This window comes from Chelonoidis abingdonii, chromosome 2, assembly GCF_003597395.2.
Source record: "Chelonoidis abingdonii isolate Lonesome George chromosome 2, CheloAbing_2.0, whole genome shotgun sequence".
In the NCBI taxonomy this organism is placed as follows: domain Eukaryota; kingdom Metazoa; phylum Chordata; order Testudines; family Testudinidae; genus Chelonoidis; species Chelonoidis abingdonii.
This window is the reverse complement of record NC_133770.1, coordinates 1,338,440-1,365,076: the sequence shown is the minus strand read 5'-3', so window position 1 is coordinate 1,365,076 and position 26,637 is coordinate 1,338,440. Positions and strand designations below refer to the sequence as shown.

General features: G+C 60.6%; 1 protein-coding gene across 1 annotated transcript in view; it reads right to left on the bottom strand.

The window, feature by feature from the left end:
- The window catches only part of LOC116827455 (voltage-gated inwardly rectifying potassium channel KCNH2), a 169,749-nt gene that overhangs the window by 65,374 nt on the left and 77,738 nt on the right, over positions 1-26,637 (bottom strand). The window contains 2 exon segments of the mRNA XM_075063415.1: positions 22,100-22,314; positions 25,355-25,798. Coding sequence (XP_074919516.1) covers positions 22,100-22,314; positions 25,355-25,798 — 659 coding nt within the window.

Here is a 26,637-nt window from a genome sequence, read left to right as displayed (position 1 = left end):
AACACACAGTGACCCCCCATGCACACACACACACAGACACCACAACACCCCCTCCCGATACACACAGTGACCCCCACGCACACACACACACAGACACCACAACACCCCCTCCCGATACACACAGCGACCCTCCACGCACACATACACACCATTCTCAGTCCACGGGCCACTGTTCACCTGCCGAGGTGCCCAGCAGTGCCAGTGCCCTTGGCTGGGGAGCTGGGTTTCGGGCTGGGAGCTCTGGGGTTGTGGACAAGCCCCTCGCAGAGCAGCTTAGCAGCGTATCAGCACTCGTGTCCCCAGACCTGCATATACAGACGTGGTCCTGACAGCCAGCCACGGGCTCCAGTTCCTTTCACCCCTCGGCTCCCCTTGCTGAGCCCACCCTGCTCACAACAAGGCACTGTACTGACATGAAATTGGATTGGCAGGTGGGTCTCTGTGCCGGCGGCTAGCACGGTATCACTGAGACAGCCACAATAGCCACACTAACCCATGCACCCAGCACCACCGCTGCTCAGCAATCCAACCCTGCCACCATCCAACACCTGCCACAGAGATGAGGTGACCCAAAGCCCACAGCAAGTTGGATACCCAACACCCTCCATGCCCCAGCACACATGGCAATCCAGATACCAACAACCTCTGCGACCCAGACACAGTGAGTAGAACCTCAGAGTTACAAACTGACCCATCCACCACACACCTCACTTGGCACCAGCAATTCCCAACCAGGCAGCAGCAAAGTGTGAGGAAGTGGGAATGTTCTTGATGCTTTCTCTGAATCCTATGTGTGCCTCAGTTTCCCCTATGTGTTATTCAAGTGTTTAGGTGGGGGATCAGGGTGTGTGATCATTGCAGACACCTGTAGAGGGCAGGTGTGATGCCGACTGGCTGCCAGGGCGCCACTCAGTATCCTGGCAACTGATGATCAGGCCCCCTTCTCTGTGACAGAGACCAGGTGACCTGTTTTCAGGGCGGGGGTGGGAGGGACACAAAGCCCTGAGACAGGGCAGCTGGAAGGGGTCAGTCTGGTTTGGGACTCAGGGGGGAGAGCCCAGGGCTCTGGATCCCCCCAGGATAGACTTGGCTGTAACTGCCGCTTTCCTGTGCTAACAAGCTCTGTTCTACGCTGGGCTCCTGATGACTAATAACCCATCTGTGTCACATGCCGGCTGGGAGTCCCTGCTGGCTGCCGAGTTGGGGGGCAGGGCCTTTTGGGAGTGTGGGAGGCTCCTCAGGGGTCCAGTTCAGGTGTGGGGTGCTCACGGGCTGATCACTCCAAGGTCAGAGCCCGGAGGCACTGAAGCCCAGGGGGTGGCCATGGGGAGGGTGCGGTCTGAGCGGAGTCACTGTCTGACTTCAGCATGAGCCACAGCTGCCGACTCTGGGGGTGCTCCGGGGCTGGAGTGCTCAGTATCCCCCAGGAGCTCCCCCCCGCCCGCTCCGTGTTCCAGCTCAGCTCCACCTCCGCCACGAGCGAGCCGCTGCGTCCTGCTTCTTCCCCTCCCTCCCAGGGCTTGCGCCACGAAACGGCTGATTCACGGGGCGGGGAGGGAGGAGGAGGAGGGGGAACGTGGCGCGCTGGGGGAAGAGGCGGGGCCGGGGCGGGGATTGGGGAAAGGAACCAACAGGAGCTCAGTGGGGGCGGAGTTAGGTCAGGGACTTTGGGGTGGGGTTGGAATGGGGGCGGGGCCAAGGTGGGGAAAGGGTGGCGGGAAACGGGCTGGGGGACAGCGCGGACACCCACCGGCGCCGGAGAAAGTTGGTGCCCATGGTGCGAGGGGCTCCGGAGCACCCAGCCTGGGACCCCGGGACAGCGACACAAAGAAAAGTCCACGTGAAACGCAAAGCGCGAGAAAGGGAGTTTAAAATGACAAAATAAAACAAGGTTACTCCCCTTTGTAACTGTTGTTCTTTGAGATGCGTTGCTCAGATCCATTCCAGTAGGTGTGTGCGCGCCGCGTGCACGTTCGTCGGAGACTTTTACCCTAGCAACACTCGGTGGGCCGGCAGGGCACCCCCTGGAGTGGTGCCGCCATGGCGCCGGATATATACCCCTGCCGGCCCACCGCTCCTCAGCTCCTTCTTGCCGGCTACTCCGACAGCGGGGAAGGAGGGCGGGTGTGGAATGGATATGAGCAACACATCTCGAAGAACAACAGTTACAAAGGTGAGTAACCTTGTTTTCTTCTTCGAGTGCTTGCTCATATCCATTCTCCAGTAAGTGATTCCCGAGCCTTACCTAGGCGGTGGGGTCGGAGTGAGACCGTTGCGGAAGCAAGACTGCTGTACCGAAGGCGTCGTCGTCTCGAGATTGCTCAACCAGCGCATAGTGCGATGTAAAAGTGTGCACGGATGACCAGGTAGCCGCCCGCATATGTCCTGGATGGGGACTTGGGCCAGGAAAGCAGCCGAAGAGGCCTGAGCCCGAGTAGAGACTGGCGGTGATCCGGCCAAGCGGGACGTGAGCCAAATCGTAGCACGTCGGATAACACGATGTTACCCATGATGAAATCTGCTGTGAAGTTACCAGGAGAACTTTCATACGCTCTGCCACCGCTATGATAACTGGGGCGAGCGTCTGAAGGCTTTAGTCCTGCTGATGTAGAATGCCAGGGCCCGGCGGACATCTAAGGTGTGCAGCTGCTGGTCTCAGCGGCATGTGTGCGGGCCTCAGGGAAGAAGACGGCAGGAAAATATACGTTTGGTGGTAAGATGGAATGGTGAGACAACCTTCGGAAGGAAAGGCTGGGTGTGGTCGGAGCTGCACCTTATCTTGTGAAAGATGGTGTAAAAGGTGGGTCTACGACCAATGCACGAGCTCATGATACGGCCGTCTGGGCAGAGGTGATAAGCTACCAGGAAGGACGCCTTCCATGACAGATAGTGATAAGGAGCAGGATGCTAACATGGCTCAAAAGGGGCCCCATGAGTCTAGAGAGTACCGGTTGAAGATCCCACATACGGGAAGGAGGCTTAACCGAGGGTAGAGTCTCTCCAATCCTTTAAGGAACCTGGAAACAATGGGGTGTGAAAAGGTGGAGTACCGGACTCTCCAGGATGGAAGGTGGAGATTGCGGCTAGATGGACCCTAATGGAAGAGAGGGCTAGGCCTGGCCCTTGAGATAGAGTAGTAGTCCAGGACTACAGAGACTGGAACGGCAGTAGGGGACCATGGGAAACTCCGTGCACACCAGTAATGAGAATCGCTTTCCACTTTGCGAGATAAGTGCCCGCGTAGAGGGTTTTCCTGCTACCTAAAAGGACTTGTGGAACCTCGCGGAGCACTGGCGCTCAGACTCGTTCAACCAGACAGGAGCCACGCCGTCAGGTGGTAGGGACGGGAGGTCTGGGTGACGAAGCCTTCCGAAGTCCTGTGTTATAAGGTCTGGGTAGAGAGGTAGCGATATTGGAGGCGCCAGGGACAGGTCGAGCACATGGTGTACCAATACTGTCTCGGCCATGCCGGAGTGATCAGGATCAGCTTGGCCTTGTCCCTGGCGTAGCTTGAGCAGGACCCTGTGGACTAACGGGAACGGGGGAAACGCATACAGGGAGACCCTTCTCGTCCATGGAATGAGAAAGGCGTCCGAGAGGGAGCCCGGGGAGCGCCCTGCAGGGAGCAGAACATCTGACACTTCCTGTTCTCCTTGAGGCGAATAGGTCTATCTGGGGAAAGCCCCACTTCGGAAAACAGAAAAACAGGGAATGTCCGGACGGATGGACCATTCGTGTGGTCAGGAATGATCGGCTCAGGGCGGTCCGCTAGAGTATTCTGGACGCCCCCCGGGAGGAAAAGAGGCTATCAAGTCGATTCGACTGGGCTATACAAAAATCCCACAGTTTCAGAGCTCTTGGCAAAGGGCGAGAAGATCGTGTTCCTCCTTGCTTGTTTATATATACATATGGCCGTTGTGTTGTCCGTGAAAATGGCAACACAACGGGCCCTGTAGCTGCTCGCGAAATGCCTGGCATGCCAAGCGGATCCGCCCTTAGCTCGCGGACATTGATGTGGAGTTGGAGCTTCTGGCAAGGACCAAAGACCTTGGGTCTGCAGATGGCCGAGGTGCGCGCCCAACTAACCCAGAGAGGAAGCATCCGTCGTCAGGGATAGCGAGGGTTGAGGCGGATGGAACGGCTCCCGACCGGCGCACATTTGGGCGGGGTCCAGCCACCAGTTGAGGGAGCTCCAATATGTGTGATGGTATTGAAAACTATCATGTCCAGGGCATCCCTGCGTGGCCGAAAGACTGAGGCGAGCCAGAGTTGCAGAGGGCGCATGCTGTAGCCTCGCGTGCTTCGTCACGAAGGTGCACGCAGCATGTGACCGAGAGAGCGAGCAACGTGCGGGGCAGATGTAGTGGGGAAGGCATGGAGCCCCTGAACGAGAGAAACTATCGCTCTAAACCTTGAGGAGGCAAGCTGGCTGTTGCTCGATTCGAGTCCAGCAGTGCTCCTATAATTCTATTTCCTGCGTTGGAGCTCAGGATGGATTTGTCGAGATTGATGATCAATCCTAGACAAGGGAGAACAGATCTTTGATGACTGTACATGCCCGGTTACCTGGGCCTCGGAAGCCCTCGAATCAGCCAGTCGTCGAGGTAGGGAAAGCATGAATGTGACGACGACGGAGGTAGGCCGCGATTAACTAACTGGCATACACTTGGTAAAAACTCGAGGGGGCCGAGGAGAGGCGAAGGGGCAGAACCACAAACTGGTAGTGACGCTACGGTTCACTACGAAACGAAGAAACCTCCTGTGCGGGTGGGTAGATCGCGATATGAAAATATGCGTCCCTCATGTCGAGAGCAGCGTACCAATCTCGGGAATCGAGGGAAGGAATGATGTTTCCAGGCATACCATGTGGAACTTGAGCTTCCTGATATGCTTGTTCAGAGCTCGCAGGTCTAAAGATGGTGGCGAGGCCGCCGTTTCGCCTTGGGAATCAGGAAGTACCTGGAATAGAACCCTCTGCTCTCTCATGGCCTCTGGAACCTCCTCTATGCTCCAATGCGAGAGTGCTTTGATAACTTCCTGTAGGAGGAGTTGCTCGTGAGAAGGGTCCCTGAAGAGGGATGAGGAGGGAGGGTGGGAAGGCAGGGTCGAAACAAACTGAAGACGGTAAGCCACCTTCCACGTGCTGAGGACCAGCGGTCTGATGTTAGCTGGGACCAGGCAGGAAGAAAGCGGCGAGGCGAGAGCGGGATCCTGGGAAAATCGGTACGCGTGCTCCTGAGGACCTTCCTAGGTTTCTGGTCCCGCGGTGGTTTTGGCGGGACCGGAGTTGTTACCTCCCTTGAGGCCAGACTGGCGTCTACGAGAGGTCCTGCCTCTGCGCCTGGAGAAGTCCTGTCTCGGTCGAGGTGGGGGTAGAACTGATCCGGGGGCTGGGGACGGAAGGGCCGTCTTTGAGTCTGCGGCGTGTGCATCCCCAGCGAGCACATTATCACGCGATTGTCTTTAAGACTTTTGGAGGCGAGGGTCTGTCTTCTGAGAGAAGAGACCTGGCCGTCAAAGGGGAGGTCCTGTATCGTGTACTGGACCTCCGGTGGTAAGCCGGATACGCTTGCAGCCACGAAATGCGCCTCATAGCGACCCCTGATGCAAGAGTTCTAGCTGCGGAGTCTGCTGCATCTAAAAGAGGCCTGAAGGGAGGTCCGCGCCACCTTTTACCCTCCTGCAGGAGCGCCGAGAACTCTTGGCAGGAGTCCTGTGGGAGAAGGTCAGTAAATTTTCCCACTGCCTCCCAAGTGTTAAAAGTGTAACGGCTCAGTAGGGCCTGTTGATTGGCGGGACTCTGAGCTGGAGGCCCCAGCAGAGTAAATCTTCCTACCCAGGAGGTCCATGCGCCTTGCCTCTCTAGACTTGGGTGCAGGGCTTGTTGATCCCCATGCCGCTCTCGCTCGTTGACTGATTGGACCACCAACGAGCAAGGCGGAGGGTGAACATACAGGTATTCGTAGCCCTGTGGACGGGACCATGTATTTGCGCTCAACCCTTTTGCCGTGGGCGGCACCGAGCCGGGGTCTGCCAGATGGTATCGGCTCGTGCCTGGATGGTACGGGAATGAAGGGGAGCGCTACGCAGGTTGGGGTCTCCGCTGAGAGGATAGTGACCACCGGTCATCCACCTCAGGGGACTTCCTCTACTGGTAGGTTTTATGTTCAAAGCAAACCGCCGTAGAAGGTCCTGGTGAGCCCTGAGGTCGATAGGCGGTGGCTACCTGATGTGGATGTTCCCGCCACAGCCTCGTCCGGGGAAGAAGAGGGACGAGACTCCCGGGACCAAAGGGTCTTGAAGAGACTCTTGGTCCGGTGGGGCATCTGCGGCTTGGTCAGGGTGAGGCGCGTCTTGTTCCATAGTGTCCGCAGGTGGTCTTGCTCACCGTGGACTCAGGTGCCCTTCGGTCAGAGGGAACTGAGCGAGGCGGAGGCTGGTGACGCCCCTGGCTCTGGTGGTATGCCCACGGAGTCCAAAAGGGCCACTGCTGAGGGCCTTGAGCGTCCGAATCCCATAAGACGCCGAGTCCGCCATGGAGGAAACGGATGGTTGGCGGGTTGGCCACGGCGGGGGCCGAGAGTGGGAGATGATCGTCTCTACGGCCAGGTGAATCACGTCCACGTGTGCCGGGGAACGATACTTGGAGTCCCGCCCGGTGCCGTGAATGCGACCGGCACCTACTACCAGTGCGGTGCCGGGAGATCGACCGGTGTCGACCGCCGTGCCGAGGGCTGCGAGACCGCGGTGCCGAGGTCGATCGGTGCCGGCTCCGTGACGAGACCGGCTGCCGTGAACGTGTGCCGAGATCTAGAACGGCGCCGTAATGCCGCGACGGCGATCGGGACCGTGAGCGGTACCTCCCGTACCGCAAAGTATGTCCGGTACCGTGAAGGGGAACGGTACTGGGACTGCGAGCGGCCGCGGGATCCGGAGCGATGGTGAGACCGGGACCGTCTGTGTGACCTCGACCTGGAACGAAGTCTCACGGTGCCGGGAAGAAGGTCTCACGAGAGCCGGCTTGCCCAGAGATTGTGGGACCCGCACCGGCGGTGCCGGGGTCAGGCAGCTCAGGCTCCGTCATCGCAATGAGGTCTCGTGCGGCTGAGAATGTCTCCGGGGTTGAAGGCACAATGAGTTCAACCGCGGCACGCGCCGGGGAGCCAATAGGCACCGGACTCGACGGCCTGTCCGAGGCCGGAATCAATGGTGCAACAGACCTCGATGCCGCGGCAGGAGTCGGTGCGGGCGGTCTGTTGTGGGCAAGCGCTCTGACTGCGGGGCTGGTATAGAGGCCGCAGGAGGCTTACGCTTCTTGCCTCTCGGAGAGCGCGAGCGGTGCCGACCAGGAGTTGGTGCCGGAGACTGGTGAGGTGTCTCTTTGAGGGCGTATGATGCGGTGCCGAGGAGGCGCTTGTTCCCGGTGCCGTGGATGGTGCCGAGGACGGTGGAGTGAGCGCTGCCTCCATGAGCAACTGTTTAAGGCGAACGTCCCTCTCTTTCCTGGTGCGGGGCTTTGAATGCCTTACAAATCTTGCATCTGTCTGTCAGGTGGGAGTCGCCCAGACACTTCAGACAAGAATCGTGCAGGTCGCCTGTGGCATCGGGCGACGGCAGGCCACGCACGGTTTGAAGCCCGGCGACCCGGGCATGAGCCCGGTGCCGGGGTAGGGACGGGCTAACCGCGATCCCTACTAACTAATTACAAACAACTAAAGAACGAAAAACTAACTACTAACTACTATTTAAAGTTCAACTATATACAATTCAAGAGGATACGAGTGAATGCTAGGGAGGTGGAGAACAGATAAATCTGAGCCCACAGTTCCAACGACCAACCGGGCGGTAAGAAGGAACTGAGGAGCGATCGGGCCGGCAGGGGTATATATCAGCCGCCATGGCGGCGCCACTCCAGGGGGCGCCCTGCCGGCCCATCGAGTGTTGCTAGGGTAAAAGTCTCCGACGAACGTGCACGCGGCGCGCGCACACCTACTGGAATGGATCTGAGCAACACATCTCGAAGAAGAACAAAACTGTTTCTGGGCTTGTTTAGCTGACATGCAGCTGGTTAAAAGCAGCATTTGTGTGTGTGCAGTAGAGCTCCAAAGCTGTGGGAAGTCGCCACTCAGCTGGAAACGTGGCAAAGAACCACAACGTTGTGTTCAGAGTTAGCAACAACCTCCTCTCGCCAGGGGCTCGCAACGCTGAGCTTCTGCTGTACCCAACACTTCCCGTGACCAACACCCACGGCGTCCGACATACCCAGCACCCACGCAACCCAGATACCCAACGCCCACACAACCTGCACACCCAATGCCCATGCGACCCGCACACCCAGCGCACAGAGCGACCTGCATACCCAACGCCCACGCAATCCAGATACCCGACACCCACACGACTCGCACACCCAGCGCCCACGTGACCTGCACACCCAGCGCACACAGTGACCTGCGTACACAACGCATACGTGACCCAGATACCCAACACCCACGCGACCCAGATACCCAACACTCATGCAACCTGCATACCCGATGCCCATGCAACCCAGATACCTGACACCCACGTGACACGCACACTCAGCACCCATGCGACCTGCATACCCAACGCCCATGCAACCCAGATACCCGACACCCACATGACCTGCTCACCCAGCGCCCATGCGATCCGCATACCCGCCGCCCACGCAACCCAGATACCCGACACCCATGCGACCCGCACACCCAGCGCCTACACAATCCGTATACCCAGCGCACACAGCGACCTGCATACCTGATGTCCACGCAACCCAGATACCCAACACTCATGCGACCCACATGCCCAGTGCCCACGCGACCCGCATACCCGATGCCCACGCAACCAAGATACCCGACACCCACGCAACCCACTTACCCAGCGCACACAGCGACCTGCATACCCAACACCCACGCAACCCAGATACCCAACACCCACGCGACCTGCATACCGGATGCCCACACAACCCAGATACCCAACACCAACGTTACCCACATACCCAACAACCATGTGACCCACATACCCAACACCCACGTTACCCACATACCCAGTGCACACTGCAACCTGCATACCCGACACCCACCCAACCCACATACCCAACACCCACATTACCCATATACCCAAAACCCGCAGCGTCCAACATACCCAGCACCCACGCGACCCACATGTCCAGCACACACAGCGACCTGCATACCTGACACCCACGCAACCCAGTTACCCGACACCCACATTACACACATACCCAGCGCACACAGCGACCTGCATACCCAACACCCACGTTACCAACATACCCAGCACACACAGCAACCCGCATACCTGACGCCCACGCAACCCAGATACCCGACACCCACGCAACCCAGATACCCGACACCCACGCGACCCGCATACCCAGCGCACACAGCGACCTGCAAATCCAACATCCACGCAACCCAGATACCCAACACCCACGCAACCCAGACACCCGACACCCACGTTACCCGCATACCCAGCGCACACAGCGACCTGCATACCCAACACGCACATAAACCAGATATCCGACACCCACGTTACTCACATACCCAATGCCCGCGATGTCCCACATACCCAGTGCTCACGCGACCCGCATGCCCAGCGCACACAGCGACTTGCATACCCAACACCCATGCAACCCAGTTACCCAACACCCACGTTACCCACATATCCAATGCCCACGGAGCCCCACATACCCAACAACTATGCACCTAGATACCCGACACCCACATCATACCCAACACCCGCAGCGTCCCACGTACCCAACACCCACGCAACCCACATACCAGACACCCACGTTACCCACATACCCAGCGCATACAGCGACCTGCATACCCAACACCCATGTAACCAAGATACCTGACATCGACGTTACCCACATACCCAGTGCACACAGTGACCAGATACCCGACACCCACGTTACCCACATACCCAACGACCATGCAACCCACATACTCGACACCCACATTACCCACATACACAACGCTCACGGCGTCCCACATACCCAATACCCACGCAACCCAGATACCCGACACCCACGCGACCCGCATGCGCAGCGCACACAGCGACCTGCATACCCGACACCCACGCAACCCAGATACCCAACACCCACGTTACCTACATATCCAACGCCTGCGGCGTTCCACATACCCAGCACCCACATGACATGCATACCCAGCTCCCATGCAACCTGCATACCCCACGCCCACGCGTCCCACATACCCGACGCCCACGTGACCCGCATTCCCCACGCACACAGCGACCCGCATACCCCATGCACACAGCGATCTGCATACCCAACGCCCACGGAACCCAGACACCTGACACCCACGTTACCCGCATATCCAGCACACACAGCGACCTGCATACCCAACACGCACGTAAACCAGATACCCGACACCCACGTTACCCACATACCCAATGCCCGCGGCGTCCCACATACCCAGCGCTCACGCGACCCACATGCCCAGCGCACACAGCGACTTGCATACCCAACACCCACGCAAACCAGTTACCTGACACCCATGTTACCCACATATCCAATGCCCACGGAGTCCAACATCCACGCAACCCAGATACCCGATACCCACGCGACCCACATACCCAACGCCCGCGGCGTCCCACATACCCGACACCCACAAAACCCAGATACTCGACACCCACGTTACCCACATATCCAACGCCCGCGGCATCCCACATACCCAACATCCACGCAACCCACATACCAGACACCCACATTACCCACATACCCAGTGCACACAGCGACCTGCATACCCGACACCCACGCAACACAGTTACCCGACAACACGTTACCCACATACCCAGCGCCCACGTGACCTGCATACCCAGCGCCCATGCAACCCGCATACCCAATGCCCATGCTTCCCACGTACCTGACACCCATGTGACCCACATACCCCATGCACACAGCGGCCCGCATACCCGATGCCCACATGACCCACATACCCAATGCCCATGCGACCCCCACACCCCACGCACAGAGTGATCCACATACTCGACGCCCATGCAACCCAGATACCCAGCCATCATGCGACCTGCATATCCGACGCCCATGCAATCCGCATACCCAGCGCCCACAGCGACCCACATACCCCACGCACACAGCGCCCGTGTACCCGAAGCCCATGTGACCCGCATACCCAACGCCCACACGACCCACATACCCGATGCCCACACGACCCGCATACCCGATGCCCACGCGACCCAGATACCCGAGACCCACACGACCCACATACCCAGCGCACACAGTGACCTGCGTATCCGACGCCCACGCGACCCACATACCCGACAACTCTGTGACACACTCCAGCAGTACTGCAGGTCCTGCGACCCCTGCCAGAGGGTGGAGAAGGCCTGGTATAAGGGTGAAGCCCCGGTGAGACCCTTGTCCATCACAGAGGAACTCTTCCAGCAGGTGGCTATAGACATAGTGGGGCCCCTCAGCAAGACGACCCGGTCGGGGAAGAAATACATCCTGGTGGTGATGGATTTCACCACCCGCTACCCCGAGGCGGTGGCTCTGTCCTCCACCGAGGCAGACACCGTGGCAGATGCGCTGCTGACCATCTTCAGCAGAGTGGGGGTCCCTAGTGAGGTCCTTACAGGCCAGACGTCAGCCCTGCTCTGGGGCTTGTGGGAGAAGTGTGGGGTCTGGCCCACCTGGGTCTCTGCATACCACCCTCAGTCCAACGGGCTGGTGGAGAGATTTTATGGGACCCTGAGGATAATGCTGAGGACTTTTATGAATCGGCATCCACAGGACTGGGACAAGTACCTGCCCCACCTGCGTACAGGGAAGTGCCCCAGGAACCCCCAGCATTCTTCCCTTTTGAGCTGCTGTATGGGAAGAGAGGGAGGGGACCCTGGACCTGGAAAGAGACGGTTGGGAGGAGAAGGGGGAAGATCCCTTGGTGGATCTCTTCCCTTTGCAGAGGAGGGGCCCAGGCCATCACTTGCCAGGAGACAGGGTGTCGGCCATTCTCTATGCAGACATCATCACTCCTGCCCTCTATCCCACCACCTAGATACTTAAGAACTGCATAAGGGAAACTGAGGCACCCACACAGAATTCAGAGGAAACATTAAGAACATTCCCACTTCATCACAGACCCACATAACCGACACCCACAGCGACGCACATACGCAGCTGCCATGGACACACATACACCCAAGACCCGCAGTGATACCCAGCAACTGTGGGCAAACAGATACCAAATAGCCATGGTGACAGCCAGCACCTGCAGCCACACAGATATCCCCCCCCATTTAAAACCCAGAGACACAAATATACCCAACACCCGCAGTGACACCCAGCACCCACAGGCACACAGATACCCAAAACCCGCAGTGACACCCAGCACCCACGGGCACACAGATCCTCAACACACGCAGTGAGACCCAGCACCCACGGGCACACAGGTACCCAACACCCGCACTGACATCCAGCACCCATGGGCACAAGGATACTCAACACCCGCAGTGACACCCAGCACCCACGGGCACACAGATACCCAACACCCGCAGTGACACCAAGCACCCATGGGCACACCGATATTTAACACCGGCAGTGACACCCAGCACCCATGGGCACACCAATACTCAACATCTGCAATGACACCCAGCACCCACGGGCACAAGGATACTCAACACCCGCAGTGACACCCAGCACCCACGGGCACACAGATACCCAATACCCGCAGTGACACCCAGCACCCACGGGCACAAGGATACCCAACACCCGCACTGACACCCAGCACCAACGGGCACAAGGATACCCAACACCAGCAGTGACACCCAGCACCCATGGATGAACAGATACCCAACACCCGCAGTGACACCGAGCACCCATGGGCACACAGATACCTAACACCTGCAGTGACACCCAGCGCCTGCAAGCACACAGAAACCTGACACCCACAGTGACACCCAGCACCCATGGATAAACAGATACCCAACACCCACAATGACACCCAGCATCCATGGATGAACAGATACCCAACACCCGCAGTGACACCGAGCACCCATGGTGTGATGGAGTAGGGACTGTCTGTGTGGGGAACGGGAAAGCAGGGGATGTCTGTAGGTGAGGGACAGGTGCTCAGCCTGTAACCTGAGCCCGGCAGGTGGGAGGGGGAAGCACCTGGGCAGAGGAGAAGGGGGCAATGGATTCGGCCGGCGGGAGAAAAGGCAGGACAGTTTGGGTTTGGGGCTGTGGGGCGGAATTCAGGGTATCCTAGCTGGCTGCAGGGAAACCCAGCTGTGACAGAGTAGGGAGTGGGTTGGATTGACCTGGGGATGTTGTGTGGGAGTTTTATGGAGACTGTCTGCATTGGTGAGGGGACACCAGGGTGAGGATCCCTGAGCCTGTAATCTGAGTCCAGGAGTGGGGGTGGGCCAGGTGACACCTTCTGCCCAGGGAAACTGGACAAAGGCTGGGGGAGGAGTTGGGGGCAGTGGCTGGAGGAGACTGCTGGAGGGGGTTCAGTTTTGAGCTGGTTGGGGAAACGGAGGGAACCCCAAGGCTGAGGGATAAGCCCCCTACCCCCAGGGGACTTGATTGAGGGTCCTGGCTGCACCTACAAGCTGTTTGGCACTGTGATCCTGTCATCTAATAAACCTTCTGTTTTCCTGGCTGGCTGAGAGTCCCGGTGAATCGCCAGAATTGGGGGTGCAGGGCCCTGACACACACAAACCCCCGTGACACCCACCACCCGCAGGGTCAGCCAGCAGCCACAGAGACCCATCAGGCACAGGGACACCCAGCACCCATGTTACACCAATACCCATCACCACCAGCCACACACCTGCTGGGACATAGATTTTGAAATGTGAACCCAGCAACCCCCCAAGGCAGGGCAAAGCCATTCCCTTGACACACGCCACACCCAGCACCAGGAGGATGCCGAAACCCTGCTCCCTGGCAACCTCACCCTATGGGGGTTAGTGGGGAGGGGATGTCAGGGGGTGCCAGGTTCTGCCGGGGGAGGGGTGCAGGGCTTGGGGGGCAGTGGGGGGGCAGTCGGGGTGCTGTGGGGCAGAAAACGCTCCTGTCTGCTGTTTGCTGAGGCCCTGCCACTCAATCCAGCCTGCTGGAAATCTAGATCAAGCCATCTGGGGCAGGGTGTGGGGGAGGGGAGGATGTGTTTGTCCCCCCAGAGAACCCCCGTCCCCATGGCAGCACCATTCCTGGGGCCTTATGGGGCCCACCCTGCTGGTCCCCAAGGCCAGGGCTGCTGGACCGAGCCCCCAGCCCTTCCCTACGCCCCCTCCCTGCCCACCGCTGCCTGCCCTGGCCCCCTGCCCCAGCTGCTGCCTGCCCTGGCCCCGTGCGCCTGACCTGTGCCCCTGCCTCGTGTCCCTGCCCACCGCTGCCCCATGCCCCAGCTGCTGCCTGCCCCATCCCCCTACCCCTGCCTCCGCCCTGTGCCCCAGCTCCTGCCTGCCCCATCCCCGTGCCCCACCCCTGCCTGCCTCGCCTACCTCCTGTGCCACCAGACTGGAGCTGCGGACGGCGCGGAGCACCCGGGCATTCCTGCGGTCACCCTCAGGCTGCGAGCCGCTGTCCTTCCTGCCCTGGGACATGGCAGGCGCTGGGGCCCTCAGATGTGGGCCGCCCCCCTCGTGCGCTCACACCCGCGGTCCCCTCCATGCCCCATCCTGCTGCCAGCACCCAGCTACATGCCGGCTCCTATCCCGGGCAGCCCCGGAGCTCCAGGCAGCACGGCTGGGTTCTCTGCTCACACTGACAGATGGCAGAGCAGCGTGGGCCTGCCCGCCCTGTGCCCACCCACGGGGAGGGGCCTGCCCTGCCCCCTGCCCTCCCCCTCTGCACGGGGGCTTGCACTCTCCCCTCCTCTCTCTTCCCCAGACTCACAGGCTGCTCGCTGCCCCTCCCCGCCAGGCCTGTCACAGCATCCCAGCCTCCTCCCGCTCATGGGAAACTGAGGCACAGAGAAGGGATGGGCCTCAACCAGGTCACCCAGTGAGGCAAGGGATGAGCTGACAAGAGGACCCAGGAGTCCAGATTCCCAGTCACCTCCTCCTGTGCCATTATTAACCCTACGCCCACCCTGCCCCGGGGATGGGACCCAGGCGTCCTGACTCCCAGGCCCCACCCCTGCTCCAACCACCACACCCTACTTCACACCACCTGAGCTGGGGATGGGACCCGGACTGTCTGCCTCCCAGCCCCCACTGTTCTATCCCGCATGGGGAGGGGGTGGGCGCTCTGGGATACCCGGGAGCCCCCGCCCCCGCTCTGGCCATTGCTGATGCCGCTGACTCACCCTGCGCCAGCGCCAGGAGCAGGCAGCTTGTGGTGTCCCTGGCAGCTGGCAGCGAGTGCGGGGCAGCCGGGAGAGCCCAGCCGGGGAACATGCCTCAGTGACGTTATTGATATAAACTGGGACCATATAGAACATTGGTTGCAACCAAGGTCGTGTAGTGGCACCAAATCCTATGTAAAGGGGGTCATACAAGGTGTCTAAGACCAGGTTACGGGTTACTGGTTATGATTGTGCTGTCTGTTTGCCTGCTCTGTTGTGTCTGTATATTTGTAGTTTGATAGTTAAAGTATTGGCTTAGTATATCTGTCTGTATTTTCAAATTGGTTGCATGCAGTTCTGCGGTGACAACCCCTAGACAATGTGGGATGTTAGCTCTGCCCTAGTATCCTTCTGCTTGATGGCATAAAGAGACCGTCAGCGTTCACTAACCACCATGACCCCCTTATTGAGAGGAGGGCAGCATACGCCTTATTCCGTGACTCAGACATAGAGGTGTGCAGGGACTGGCCCATGTGACTGCCAGAACTCCATTGTTAGTCCCTTGTAACTTTCCACAGTTCAGGTGAACAATACGAGTGTTCTCTACTACCTGGAAGCCGAGCTAATTATAGGCCTTGATGACGCTTCAATCCTCCCATCTTGTCTCTCAATTCCTTCTTGCTTTACCTCTTCCTGCAGGTTTCTTTGCTACAAACTGAAGCTCTGATTACAAAGGATTTCTGAAATGAACCCATCCCAGCGGGCTAGTGTATCCAGATCGATATTCTGATTCTTTGAAGCCTTGCAGTCTAGCATTCCATCACCTCGCTACAAGCCTGCTTAGTAAGAACTTTTGCCGTATTCTACTGAGTATGTTAAATCTTTAGTGTCCATTTAACTCCAATTCTAGCTTCTACAATACTCTATCTTTTTCCCTTTATGATACTTAACACTTCCTTTAGATTTTATACGATTCCTAAAGGATTGGGCAACAGCATGAATTTGTTGGTGGAAGGTCTGAGTGTCTATGACCTGTGGGTGTCTTGCTTTGCGCGCTTTTGGGTTCCTTTTGGTGATCTTAGGAGAACCTTTTTTTCTTTTACTGGCACTCCTCTTGGTGTTGGTTTCATAACCATTCATCCCCAGGACGTCTGTCGTAGACCTCATTGGTGGGTATCCTGGGGTTTCGGGTAATATTGGAGAGACTGGAGTGTTCTTAAGGAAATTGCTTGTCTGAATTTACAGAGTTAGTTGACTTGTAGACTCGTCTTTTAGCGGTGGTTCGTACAAATCTATTGACTATCTACGTACGATCTTTGTGACACGAAGTCATTTTGTCTGTTTGTCCTGGTTTGTTTGCGCCTTAGAGGTGGAATAAAACCCCCAGCCTTTGGGCGTGTGACTGCCCTGTGCTTGAGCCAATTGCGTCCTGATTTGGCACCCTCGGTTTGTTTGGTATCCCACCAGAACCACTCGATTCACAGTCCGCGCTATTCCTAATGGCTCACAGAGAGCCCCAAGCCAGGCGGCTGCCCATTTTCCCATCACTGACCCTGATTTAGCCCCACGGCAGCACTCACCATACGCTGCAAGGCCTTCAGGTTGCTCCCCACATGACCACACCCGCCCCGCATGGGCCCATGACCTCGTTCGGAGGGGGTTCCCCCCAGGCACCCCGCATGTGTGTGGGCACTCTCCCCCCTCACAGTCCAGGTGCTCGGCCCCAAATAGAGAGCCAATCGTGGCAGAAATGCCCTTGGCAAATGATGCCACGAGGCGCCAGATTTCAAGCATGAGGGTGAGCTCTGTGTGACCCAGGCCCCCCACCCCTCACCCCAGGCGTCCACGAGGCAGGATTCTCAGCCCTGCGGCAGGGCAGCCCTTCCGGTTAGTGGTATTTTTAGGTGTAGTACAGATATGCCTCTCACACATGCGCTTAGTCACGACGCGCGAGGGGACTTGAGTCTCTAGCCTTGTTTGATCAGGATAGTGAGATCTTCAGAATGCTGTTCGATACGATCGTATAACGCAATCGACACACGCGCAGCTGCCCTTGCCACACGCAACCTTACCTCTAGGGGAATATTGTGACATGATGTGATAAAAGATAAGTGTTTTAGGTCGTTTAGTTGATGTAATTAATAGATAGATTAAAGATGCTGTTTTTTTTTTTTATACGTTGTTGTTGGTTTGGAGAAGGAAGATTCGAAGAGAAGGGGTGAAGAGACAAAGAAAAATGCTAAACTTTGGTGGAGGGTCCCCCAAGGGAACATCACCACGCCTTTTTATAGTACCATACAGCCCTATACCAACCTGATCAGTGGGCTGAAATGTGGACCCCCCATGGCACGCGGGAGCCAGGCAGGTGCCACGGCAGCCTCCTGAGGTCACTTGTGCTCTGGCCCACCAGAGGAGGCCGTGGATCGCGACACTCATGGAGGAGCCACAGCTGTAGGCCTGAAAGGGATCGCAGCCCACCACTGCTAAAATTAACCCCCCCACCACCGTTTTAGACCAGAAGTAGTAGGACACTGCCCGAAGAGGTGTGCCAGGCTAACTTACCTGGCGCTAGGCCTGACTGTGGTGACCACTGAAAAAGTGAAATAGTGGCAAGGTCATAGAGATGAGGATTGGACTTGTGTAGGCTTTGGCTGTATGGACTGCTGTCACTGCAGCACGATTTCTACGGCTCTGTGGTCTTGGTATATTGGGAACCCCTTAATTGTCACTAAGCCCGCTGCTGGTCCTTAAGGGTTTGCCCCTTGTTTAGACGGGTAGAATCAGAGTATTATCATGTAGACACTGCCTGACAGCCTTCTGTGTCTCGCCCGCATCCGGCTTTTTCGTCTAGCAACTGCGGTCCCCTATACCTGCACACGGTCTACCGTCTTGATTTCTTGGTGATTTCAGATCTGCCGCTATTGGTGCTTTCTCTTGTCTAGTATTTTGTGTGAAGATGTTCTTTGGAGGTCTCAGCCTCTCTCTCTGGTCGGGCGTCACCCACGTATTTACACTGGAGTTCCCATGCTAGTGAGTTATTCTTCTGCTGCATCATCTTACCTGTCCTTAGAATAATTTAGACACACCGGCACCCAAGCATCCCTTCTTCACTCTGTGCTGGCATCTAGTGCTTACTCGTTGTAGGTGTGATACATACTCTCAGTAAGATACTGTAGGGCTGTTAATGCGGGAACTCTATGCCACAGCAACCCGGGGTCTCCCGGCAACCCAGCTCGATTTGTGATATCTGCTCTTGGTACATTATGTTTGGTTATTTTTTTTCTTTATCTCGTGTGACCAGCCCCCTCGCCTCACCCCAGGGGGCAGATCTCAGCCTTAGGGGGGGAGCTCCATGTGACCAGCCCCCCTGCCCCACCCCAGGGGGTGGCGAATGCTCTGGATCCCCCAGCTCCCACCCATGTGCCTCAGCCCCTTCCCACCTGTCAGTGGGCTGGTGGACCCCCCCATGGCACGCCGGGAGCCAGGCAGGTGCCACGCAGCTCTCCTGGGTCACTCTGTGCTCTGGCCCACCAGAGGGGCCGTGGCTGGACACTCATGGAGGAGCCCAGCTGTAGGCCTGAGGGGATCGCAGCCCACACACTGCTATCCCCCCCACCCCGTAGCAGAGTGGGCATCCCGTGTGCCAGGCCTGGCGCTAGCCTGACTGTGGTGACCCTGAGTGAATGTGGCAGGCATAGAGGGGTGGACGGAGGCCTGGCTTGTATGGCTGCTGTCACTGCAGCCGATTCACGGCTCTGTCTGGTAGCCCCCCGCCCGCCTGGCCTGTTCCCCGTGCCGGGAATTAGCACTGCCAAAAAGCCGCTCGCAGCATCCTCTCAGCAACGTCCCCGCCCTGCACACGGCACCGTCTGCTCCGCACGGGCTTCGGCATGCTCAGCACCCGGCTCCCCCTGCCCTGCCCAGCACCCTGCACCCTGCCTGGCACCCGGCACCCAGCTCCCCCTGCCCTGCCTCAGCTCAGCACTCAGCTCCCCCTGCCCAGCACCCGGCTCCCGGCACCCAGCTCTCTGCTCGGCATGTGGCTTTCTGCCCGGCACCCAGTTCCTCCTGCCCTGCTCCCAGCTCCCTGCACCCTGCCCAGCACCCAGCTCCTCCTGCCCTGCCCCGGCTCCCTGCACCCTGCCTGGCACCCAGCTCCCTCTGCCCTGCCCGGCACCCAGCTCCCAGCATCCAGCTCCCTGCTTGGCACCCGGCTCCCTGCCCAGCACCCAGCCCCCTCTGCCCTGCCCGGCACATGGCTCCCTGCACCCTGCCCGGCACCTGGCTCCCTCTGCCCTGCCTGGCACCCGGCTCCCCCTGCCCTGTCCCAGCTCCCTGCACCCTGCCCAGCACCTGGCTCCCCCTGCCCTGCCCCAGCTCCCTGCACCCTGCCTGGCACCCAGCTCCCTCTGCCCTGCCCGGCACCCAGCTCCCAGCACCCAGCTCCCTGCTTGGCACCCGGCTCTCTGCCCAGCAGCCGGCTCCCACTGCCCTGCCTGGCACCCGGCTCCCACTGCCCTGCCCGGCACCTGGCTCCCTGAGTTCTGCCCAGCACCCATATCCCTGCCCTGCTCAGCACCCTCTTCCTTGCTGAGCGCCAGCTGGTGGGGGAGGGGATTATGGGGCCGCCAGCAGCGGCGCAGGAATTAATTTCACTGCCAAGGGCCTGGGGCTGCTTCGCTCCTTAGCAGCTGGAGGGGAAGAACCCATGTGGAGAGGGGGAGGGGTTGAGGGGGTTGGGGGGGGCCTGCCCAGCCCAGTCCTGTGGAGCTCACTGCCCAAGGGTGCTGCTGGAACGCTGGGGTCCCCCCTGCCGCTGCGCCCCAGTGCTTGGGTGCTCCCCACCTTCCCCAGAGGCAGCTGGCCCTGGCTGTGCCCAGGAGCAGGGCTAGCTCGGAGGGGGTCCCCATGTGGGCGCATGTGCAGACACGTGTGGCTGCGTGTGCTGGCAGCATGCACACGCGTTCCTGGGAGGATGGCCAGGCGTGTGGGAGCATGTGTCTGTGTTGCTGTGTCACTCAGCATGTGCACACACATGTTGGGGCATGCTGGCCCTTCCATGCCCCTCCCGGGGGGCTCCCCATGCTGCGCTGCCCTCACTCCCTTCTTGAGAACCGTGACCAGCCCCGTGGGTGACAGGTGCAGTCACAGCTTCTCCCCGATGGCCCCACGCTGCCTCGCTCCACAGGGTCTGCCTGCAGCACCGGGCCTGTGCCAGGCCCAGTGACCTGCCTGGCAGCATCCTGTGCCCAGTGCCAGGGGGCATCTGGCTCCACCTCCACTGACCTTCCCCTCAGCTCCTCTCCTGCCCAGCCCCACTGCAGTGCTGGGGCCCAGGGTGGCTGCAGCTCCTGTGGGCGCAGCCCAAAGAGGTGCAGTAAGGATGCAGCTTTTCCTGCGGGAGCTGGGGAGGGGGGCTGCGAAGGCGTCAGCAGCTGGCTCTGGTGGGCAGAGGGCAGGGACGGGAGCCGCCTGGCCTGGCACAGCCCTCGGCACAGGCCCAGGACCTGGGAGGGGCTGTTCCCGGCAGAAGAGGAGGGCAAGTAACGGGGAGCCCGGGCAGGGGGGAGGGCACATCACAGGGGGGCCAGGCAGGGGGGAGTCACGGGCAGCCCGGGGTCACAGGGGCAGGAACCATCAACATTGCTTATTTTTTCAAGATTTAAACTTTAAAAATCAGGCCAACATTTTGCCCCCCACCCCACCCCCGAAGACAAGACGCACACAGAGCCCCTGTCTGCCCAGCGCCCACAGGGAACTGCACGGGGCCCAGCACTGACTGCCAATGAGGAGCCCCCCCCTGCCGAGCCTGCAGCCCAGCACCCTCTGCTGAGCCCCCACCCTGCTCCCCGCAGCCCAGTGCCCCCCGGCGAGACCCCGCCTGCTCCCTGCAGCCCAGCACCCTCTGCTGAGCCCCCACCCTGCTCCCCGCAGCCCAGCGCCCCCGCAAGCGCCCCCTAGCCTGCTCCCCGCAACATAGCGCCCCTCGCCCCACTCCCTGCAGCCCAGCACCCTCTGCTGAGCCCCCACCCTGCTCCCCGCAGCCCAGCGCCCCCGCAAGCTCCCGCCCTGCTCCCTGCAGCCCAGCACCCTCTGCTGAGCCCCCACCCTGCTCCCCGCAGCCCAGTGCCCCCCGGCGAGACCCCGCCTGCTCCCTGCAGCCCAGCACCCTCTGCTGAGCCCCCACCCTGCTCCCCGCAGCCCAGCGCCCCCGGCCGAGCCCCCGCCCTGCTCCCTGCAGCCCCCCAGCAAGCCCCTGCCCCGCTTCCTGCACCCCTGCTGTCTTCCGCCCTGCTCCCCGCAGCCCAGCACTCCTGCCGAGCCCCCGCCCCGATCTCTGCGCCCCAGCACCCTCTGAGCCCCCGCCCTGCTCCCTGCAGCCCCCCAGCAAGCCCCTGCCCCGCTTCCTGCGCCCCCGCTGTCTCCCGCCTTGCTCCCCGCAGCCCAGCACCCCTGCCAAGCCCCCGCCCTGCTCCCCACAGCCCAGCACCCCTGCCAAGTCCCCATGCCATCCCTGCAGCCCAGCACCCCTGCTGAGCCCCCGCGCCACTCCCCGCAGCCCAGCACACCCCAGCGAGCCTCCATGCCGCTCCCTGCAGCCAGCACCCCCTGTTGCCCCCCACCCTGCTCCCTAGCACCCCTGGCGAGCCCCTGCTCAGCGAGCGTCAGCCTCTCCAGCCGGGTGCCCCAGAACTCTGCCATCGCAGCCGCCCCCGGCAGGCCTCAGCTCGCTGCCAGGCAAGACCACAAGCCGCTCCCCATTCCCCGCAGGAAGCGCCCCCAGCGGGCCTCACCTGGGTGACCTTCTCGGTGACGTTGTGCGTCCGATCCTTCAGCTTGGTGGGCGCGATGATCTCCCGCTCGCTGGCCGGCGACGTCAGGAAGGCCTCCGCCTTGAAGTCCACGAAGTTGAGTGTGATCTGCGGGATCCTGCTGATGGCGCGGTAGCGCATCAGGTCCGAGTCCGAGGTGGAGTTCAGCAGGCTGCTGCGCAGGTTGTTCATGGCCCCTGAGGAGAAGAGGGCGCGAGGGTCGGGGGCAGGTGGGCACACAGGGCCCTGCCCCCGGCAGGAGGCAGCGGCTCTGGGAACTGCCCTAGAGACAAGGAGACATGGGCACAGACAAGCTCCAGGCTCGGTGTGGGCGGGACAGACCCTGCGTCAGCGTTCAGCTCCCCTGGGGCTCGGTGTGGGCGGGACAGACCCTGCGTCAGCTCCCCTGGGGCTCGCTGTGGGCGGGACAGACCCTGCGGCTGCTCCCCTGGGGCTCGGTGTGGCCGGGACAGACCCCACGCCAGCTCCCCTGGGGCTCAGTGTGGGCGGGACAGACCCTGCGCCAGCTCCCCTGGAGCTTGGTCTGGGCGGGACAGACCCTGCGCCAGCTCCCATGGGGCTCAGTGTGGGCAGGACTAATCCTGTGCCAATGCCCCCAGGGCTCAGTGTGGGCAGGACTGACCCTGTGCCAGTGCCCCCAGGGCTGGGTGTGGGCGGGACAGACCCTACGCCAGCTCTCCTGGAGCTTGGTCTGGGTGGGACAGACCCCGGGCCAGCTCCCATGGGGCTCGGTGTGGGCGGGACTGACCCTGTGCCATCTCCCCTGGGGCTGAGTGTGGGCAGGACTGAGCACATGCCAGTTGCCCTGGGGCTCGGTGTGGGTGGGACTCACCCTGTGCCAGCTGCCCTGGGGCTGGGTGTGGGCAGGACTGACCCCGTATCAGCTCCTCTGGGGCTGGGTGTGGGCAGGACTGGCCCCGTATCAGCTCCTCTGGGGCTGGGTGTGGGCAGGACTCACCCCATGCCAACTCCCTTGCACATGGATGTGGGCAGAATGGGCACTATGCGAACTCCCCTGTGTCTGGTGCACCATAGTGGGGCTGTGTGAGGCCAGGACAGATCTGTGCTGGTGCCCTAGGGCTGGGTGTAGGGGGTGGACAGACCCAGGGCTAGGGGTGGATGGGACAGATCTGTGCTGGTGCCTCCAGGCTGGGTGTGCGGGGTACACATCCGTGCCGGTGCCCTGGGACTGGGTGTGGGTGTGCCAGATCCATGCCATCATCCTGGGGCTGGGTGTGGGCAGGACTAGCCCCATGCCTGTGTTCCGGAGCTGGGCGTGGGTGGGACAGATCCGTGCTGGCGCCCCGGAGCTGGGGGTGGGCGGGACAGACCTGTGCCGGTACCCTGGGGCTGGGTGTGGGCAGCATAAACCATGTGCCAGCTCCCCTGGGGCTCACTGGGAGATCCGTGCCAGAACCCCAGGGCTGGGTGTGGGCGGGACAGATCCCCTGCCAGCTCCCCTGGAGCTCACTGGGAGATCCGTGCCGGTGCCCCGGGGCTGGGTGTAGGTGGGATTGATCCCATGGCAGCTCCCCTGGGGCTCAGTGGGAGATCTGTGCCGGCGCCCCGGATCTCGGGGTGGGCAGGACAGATCCGTGCCAGCGCCCCGGGGCTGGGTGTGGGCAGGACATATCAGTGCTGGCGCCCCGGGGCTGGGTGTAGGTGGGATAGACCCCATGGCAGCTCCCCTGGGGCTCAGTGGGAGATCTGTGCTGGCGCCCTGGATCTGGGGGTGGGCGGGACAGACCTGTGCCAGCTCCCCTGGGACTCGGTGGGAGATCTGTGCAGGTGTCCCAGCGCTGGGGGTGGGCGGGACAGACCCCATGCCAGCTCCCCTGGGGCTCAGTGGGAGATCCGTGCCGGCGCCCCAGGGCTGGGGGGTGGGTGGGACAGACCTGTGCCAGCTCCCCTGGGCTCAGTGGGAGATCTGTGCCGGCGCCCCGGGGCTGGGTGTAGGTGGGATTGACCCCATGGCAGCTCCCCTGGGGCTCAGTGGGAGATCTGTGCCGGCGCCCCGGATCTGGGAGTGGGCGGGACAGACCCCATGCCAGCTTCCCTGGGACTCAGTGGGAGATCCGTGCCGGCGCCCCAGGGCTGGGGGTGCAGCTGAGGAGCGAGAGGCAGGCTGTGGGGGCTGGGCTGGGCTCTGGATGGGGAGGAGAAAGCTGTAAAGCTTTCCCCGTGCGGGCCTGGGGGCCGTAGCGCTGCTCCCTGGGGGCCAGGGTCCTGGCGAGGCCCCTCCCATGGGAGTCCACCCGTCCCCAGCCAGTCAATAGCCTGGGCCCCTCCCCAAGGCACTAACGGGGGCGGGGCTGGACAGGGAACTGCTGGGCCCACAGCTCCGCTGGCAGCTTGGGGCAACTGGGGGTCAGCAGGGTCACACACTGGGCACTATGTCAGGGAAAAGTGTGTGTGCACCTGTGTGTGTGTCCGTGTGTGTGTGTGTCCGTGTGTGTCCGTCTGAGTGTGTGTGTGCACCTGTCTCTGTGTCCGTGTGTGTATCCGTGAGTGTGCACTTGTCTGTGTGTCCATGTGTGTGTGTGTGGACCTCTCTGTGTGTCCATGTGCACCTGTCTGTGTGTGTGTGTGCAGGAGTGTGTCCGTCCGTGTGTGTGTGCACCTGTCTGTGTGTCCGTGTATGTGTGTGTCTGTGTGTGTGCACCTGTCTGTGTGTCCGTGTGTGTGTTCACCTGTCTGTGTGTTCATGTGTGCATGTCTGTGTGTGTGTGCAGGTGTGTATGTCTGCACCTGTCTGTGTGCCCATGATTCTGTGTGTGTGTGCAGATGTGTGTGAGTCCATGTGTGTGTGTGCACGTGTCTGTGTGTGTGTGTACATGTGTGTGCACCTGTCTGTGTGTGTGCGTGCAGGTGTGTGTCTGTGTGCACGTCCGTGTTTCTGTGTGTGCACGTCTGTGTGTGCGTGTGTCTGCAGGTTTGTATGTGTGTGCACCTGTCTGTGTGTCCATGTGTGTGTCTGCAGTGTGTATATGTGTATACATGTGCGTGCACATGCATGTGTGTGCGTGTGTCCATGTGTGTGCACATGCATGTGTGTGCGTGTGTGTCCATGTGTGTGCACCTGTCTGTGTGTCCATGTGTGTGCGCATGCATGTGTGTGCGTATGTGTGTGCACCTGTGTGTCCGTGTGTGTGTGCAGGTGTGCGTGCTGTACCAGTGCTGTATGGCGGTGCCCTGCCTGCCCAGCGCGTGCCGTACCTGTACTGCCGTGGCGGTTGTGCCCCCGCCTGTCGCTCTCGCCCTTCATGGCCTCGATGTCATCGACGGAGGAGGCGCGCCGCACGCTGTGGCAGCTCTCCCGGGAGCGGCTGCGCGACAGGCTGCAGTTGGAGAAGGAGGCGTCCAGATGGAGCCGGTCCCTGTCGGCACGGGGCGACGAGTGGGTGACGGGGGGCTCCAGGCCTGCTTCGCCAGGCGGACCCCTCCCCGCCTCCAGCTCCACCAGGGCCTGGCGCTCCTCCAGCTGGGAGCCCAGGCAGCTGTTATCCAGGGAGGAAGTGACATCGTCTGGAGCCCCTGACTCGCTGCTGGGCTTGGAGAAGTCCACGATGATGCCATCTGGGCCCCCCTGGGGCAGCGACTGCTTGCTAGCCGTGAGCGCCAGCAGCGCTGGCAGCTTCAGCTTGAAGGACTTGCTGCGCCCTGTCGAGGAGAGGGGGTGGGGGGGGGCATTCTTAGGGCTTTGTGTGCCTCAGTTTCCCTGTGTGCTCCGTGTGTAAGGATGGGGTGGGAGGGGGGGTTGCTACTGCAGGGGACCAGGTGTGACCACAAAAAGCAGCCAGGACCCCAGACAATGCCCTGAGATGGGGGACCCACCAGCTCAGGAGCAGCCGGTTCTGGCCAGTGGGGGACAAAGGGCTGAGGAGAGAGAGGCCCGGTGACCTGAATAGCCGGTTCCAGCCATCGCTCCCTCCGGGGGTGGGGAGATCAGGGGGGCATCACTCCCTCGGGGGCGTGAGGAGAAAAGAGAAGAGATATGATAATCTGGTGCACTAGTTGGACTGGTGCAACCCATGTTCTATATGGTCCAGTTTATATCAATAAACGTCACAGGAGCAATACCCCTGATCTTCCTACAGCCCTCAAGGAGCATATACCTTTTTTTCCCCATCTCCCCCACCCACATGAGGGAATCAAACCTCCCGAATTCCCACCCAAGAGAGCAGATAACGTCCCCAATCTCCGCACCCCCATAGGGAGCGAAAACCCCCCCCCGATCACCTCACTCCCGAGGGGCAATACTACCTCTCCCGATCTCCCCACCCCCAGAGGGAACGATACCCCCCAAATCTTCCCACCCCATGGGACAATACCCCCGATCTCCCACACCCCAGAGGGAGCGATACCCCCATCTCCCATCCTGGCAGGGAGCAATACCCCCCGATCTTCCCCCCCTGAGGGAGCAATGCCCCCCGATCTCCCCACCCCCACCAGGTGGAGCAGCCCGATTCTCGCCACCCCCCGAAAAATTCAATCGCTCT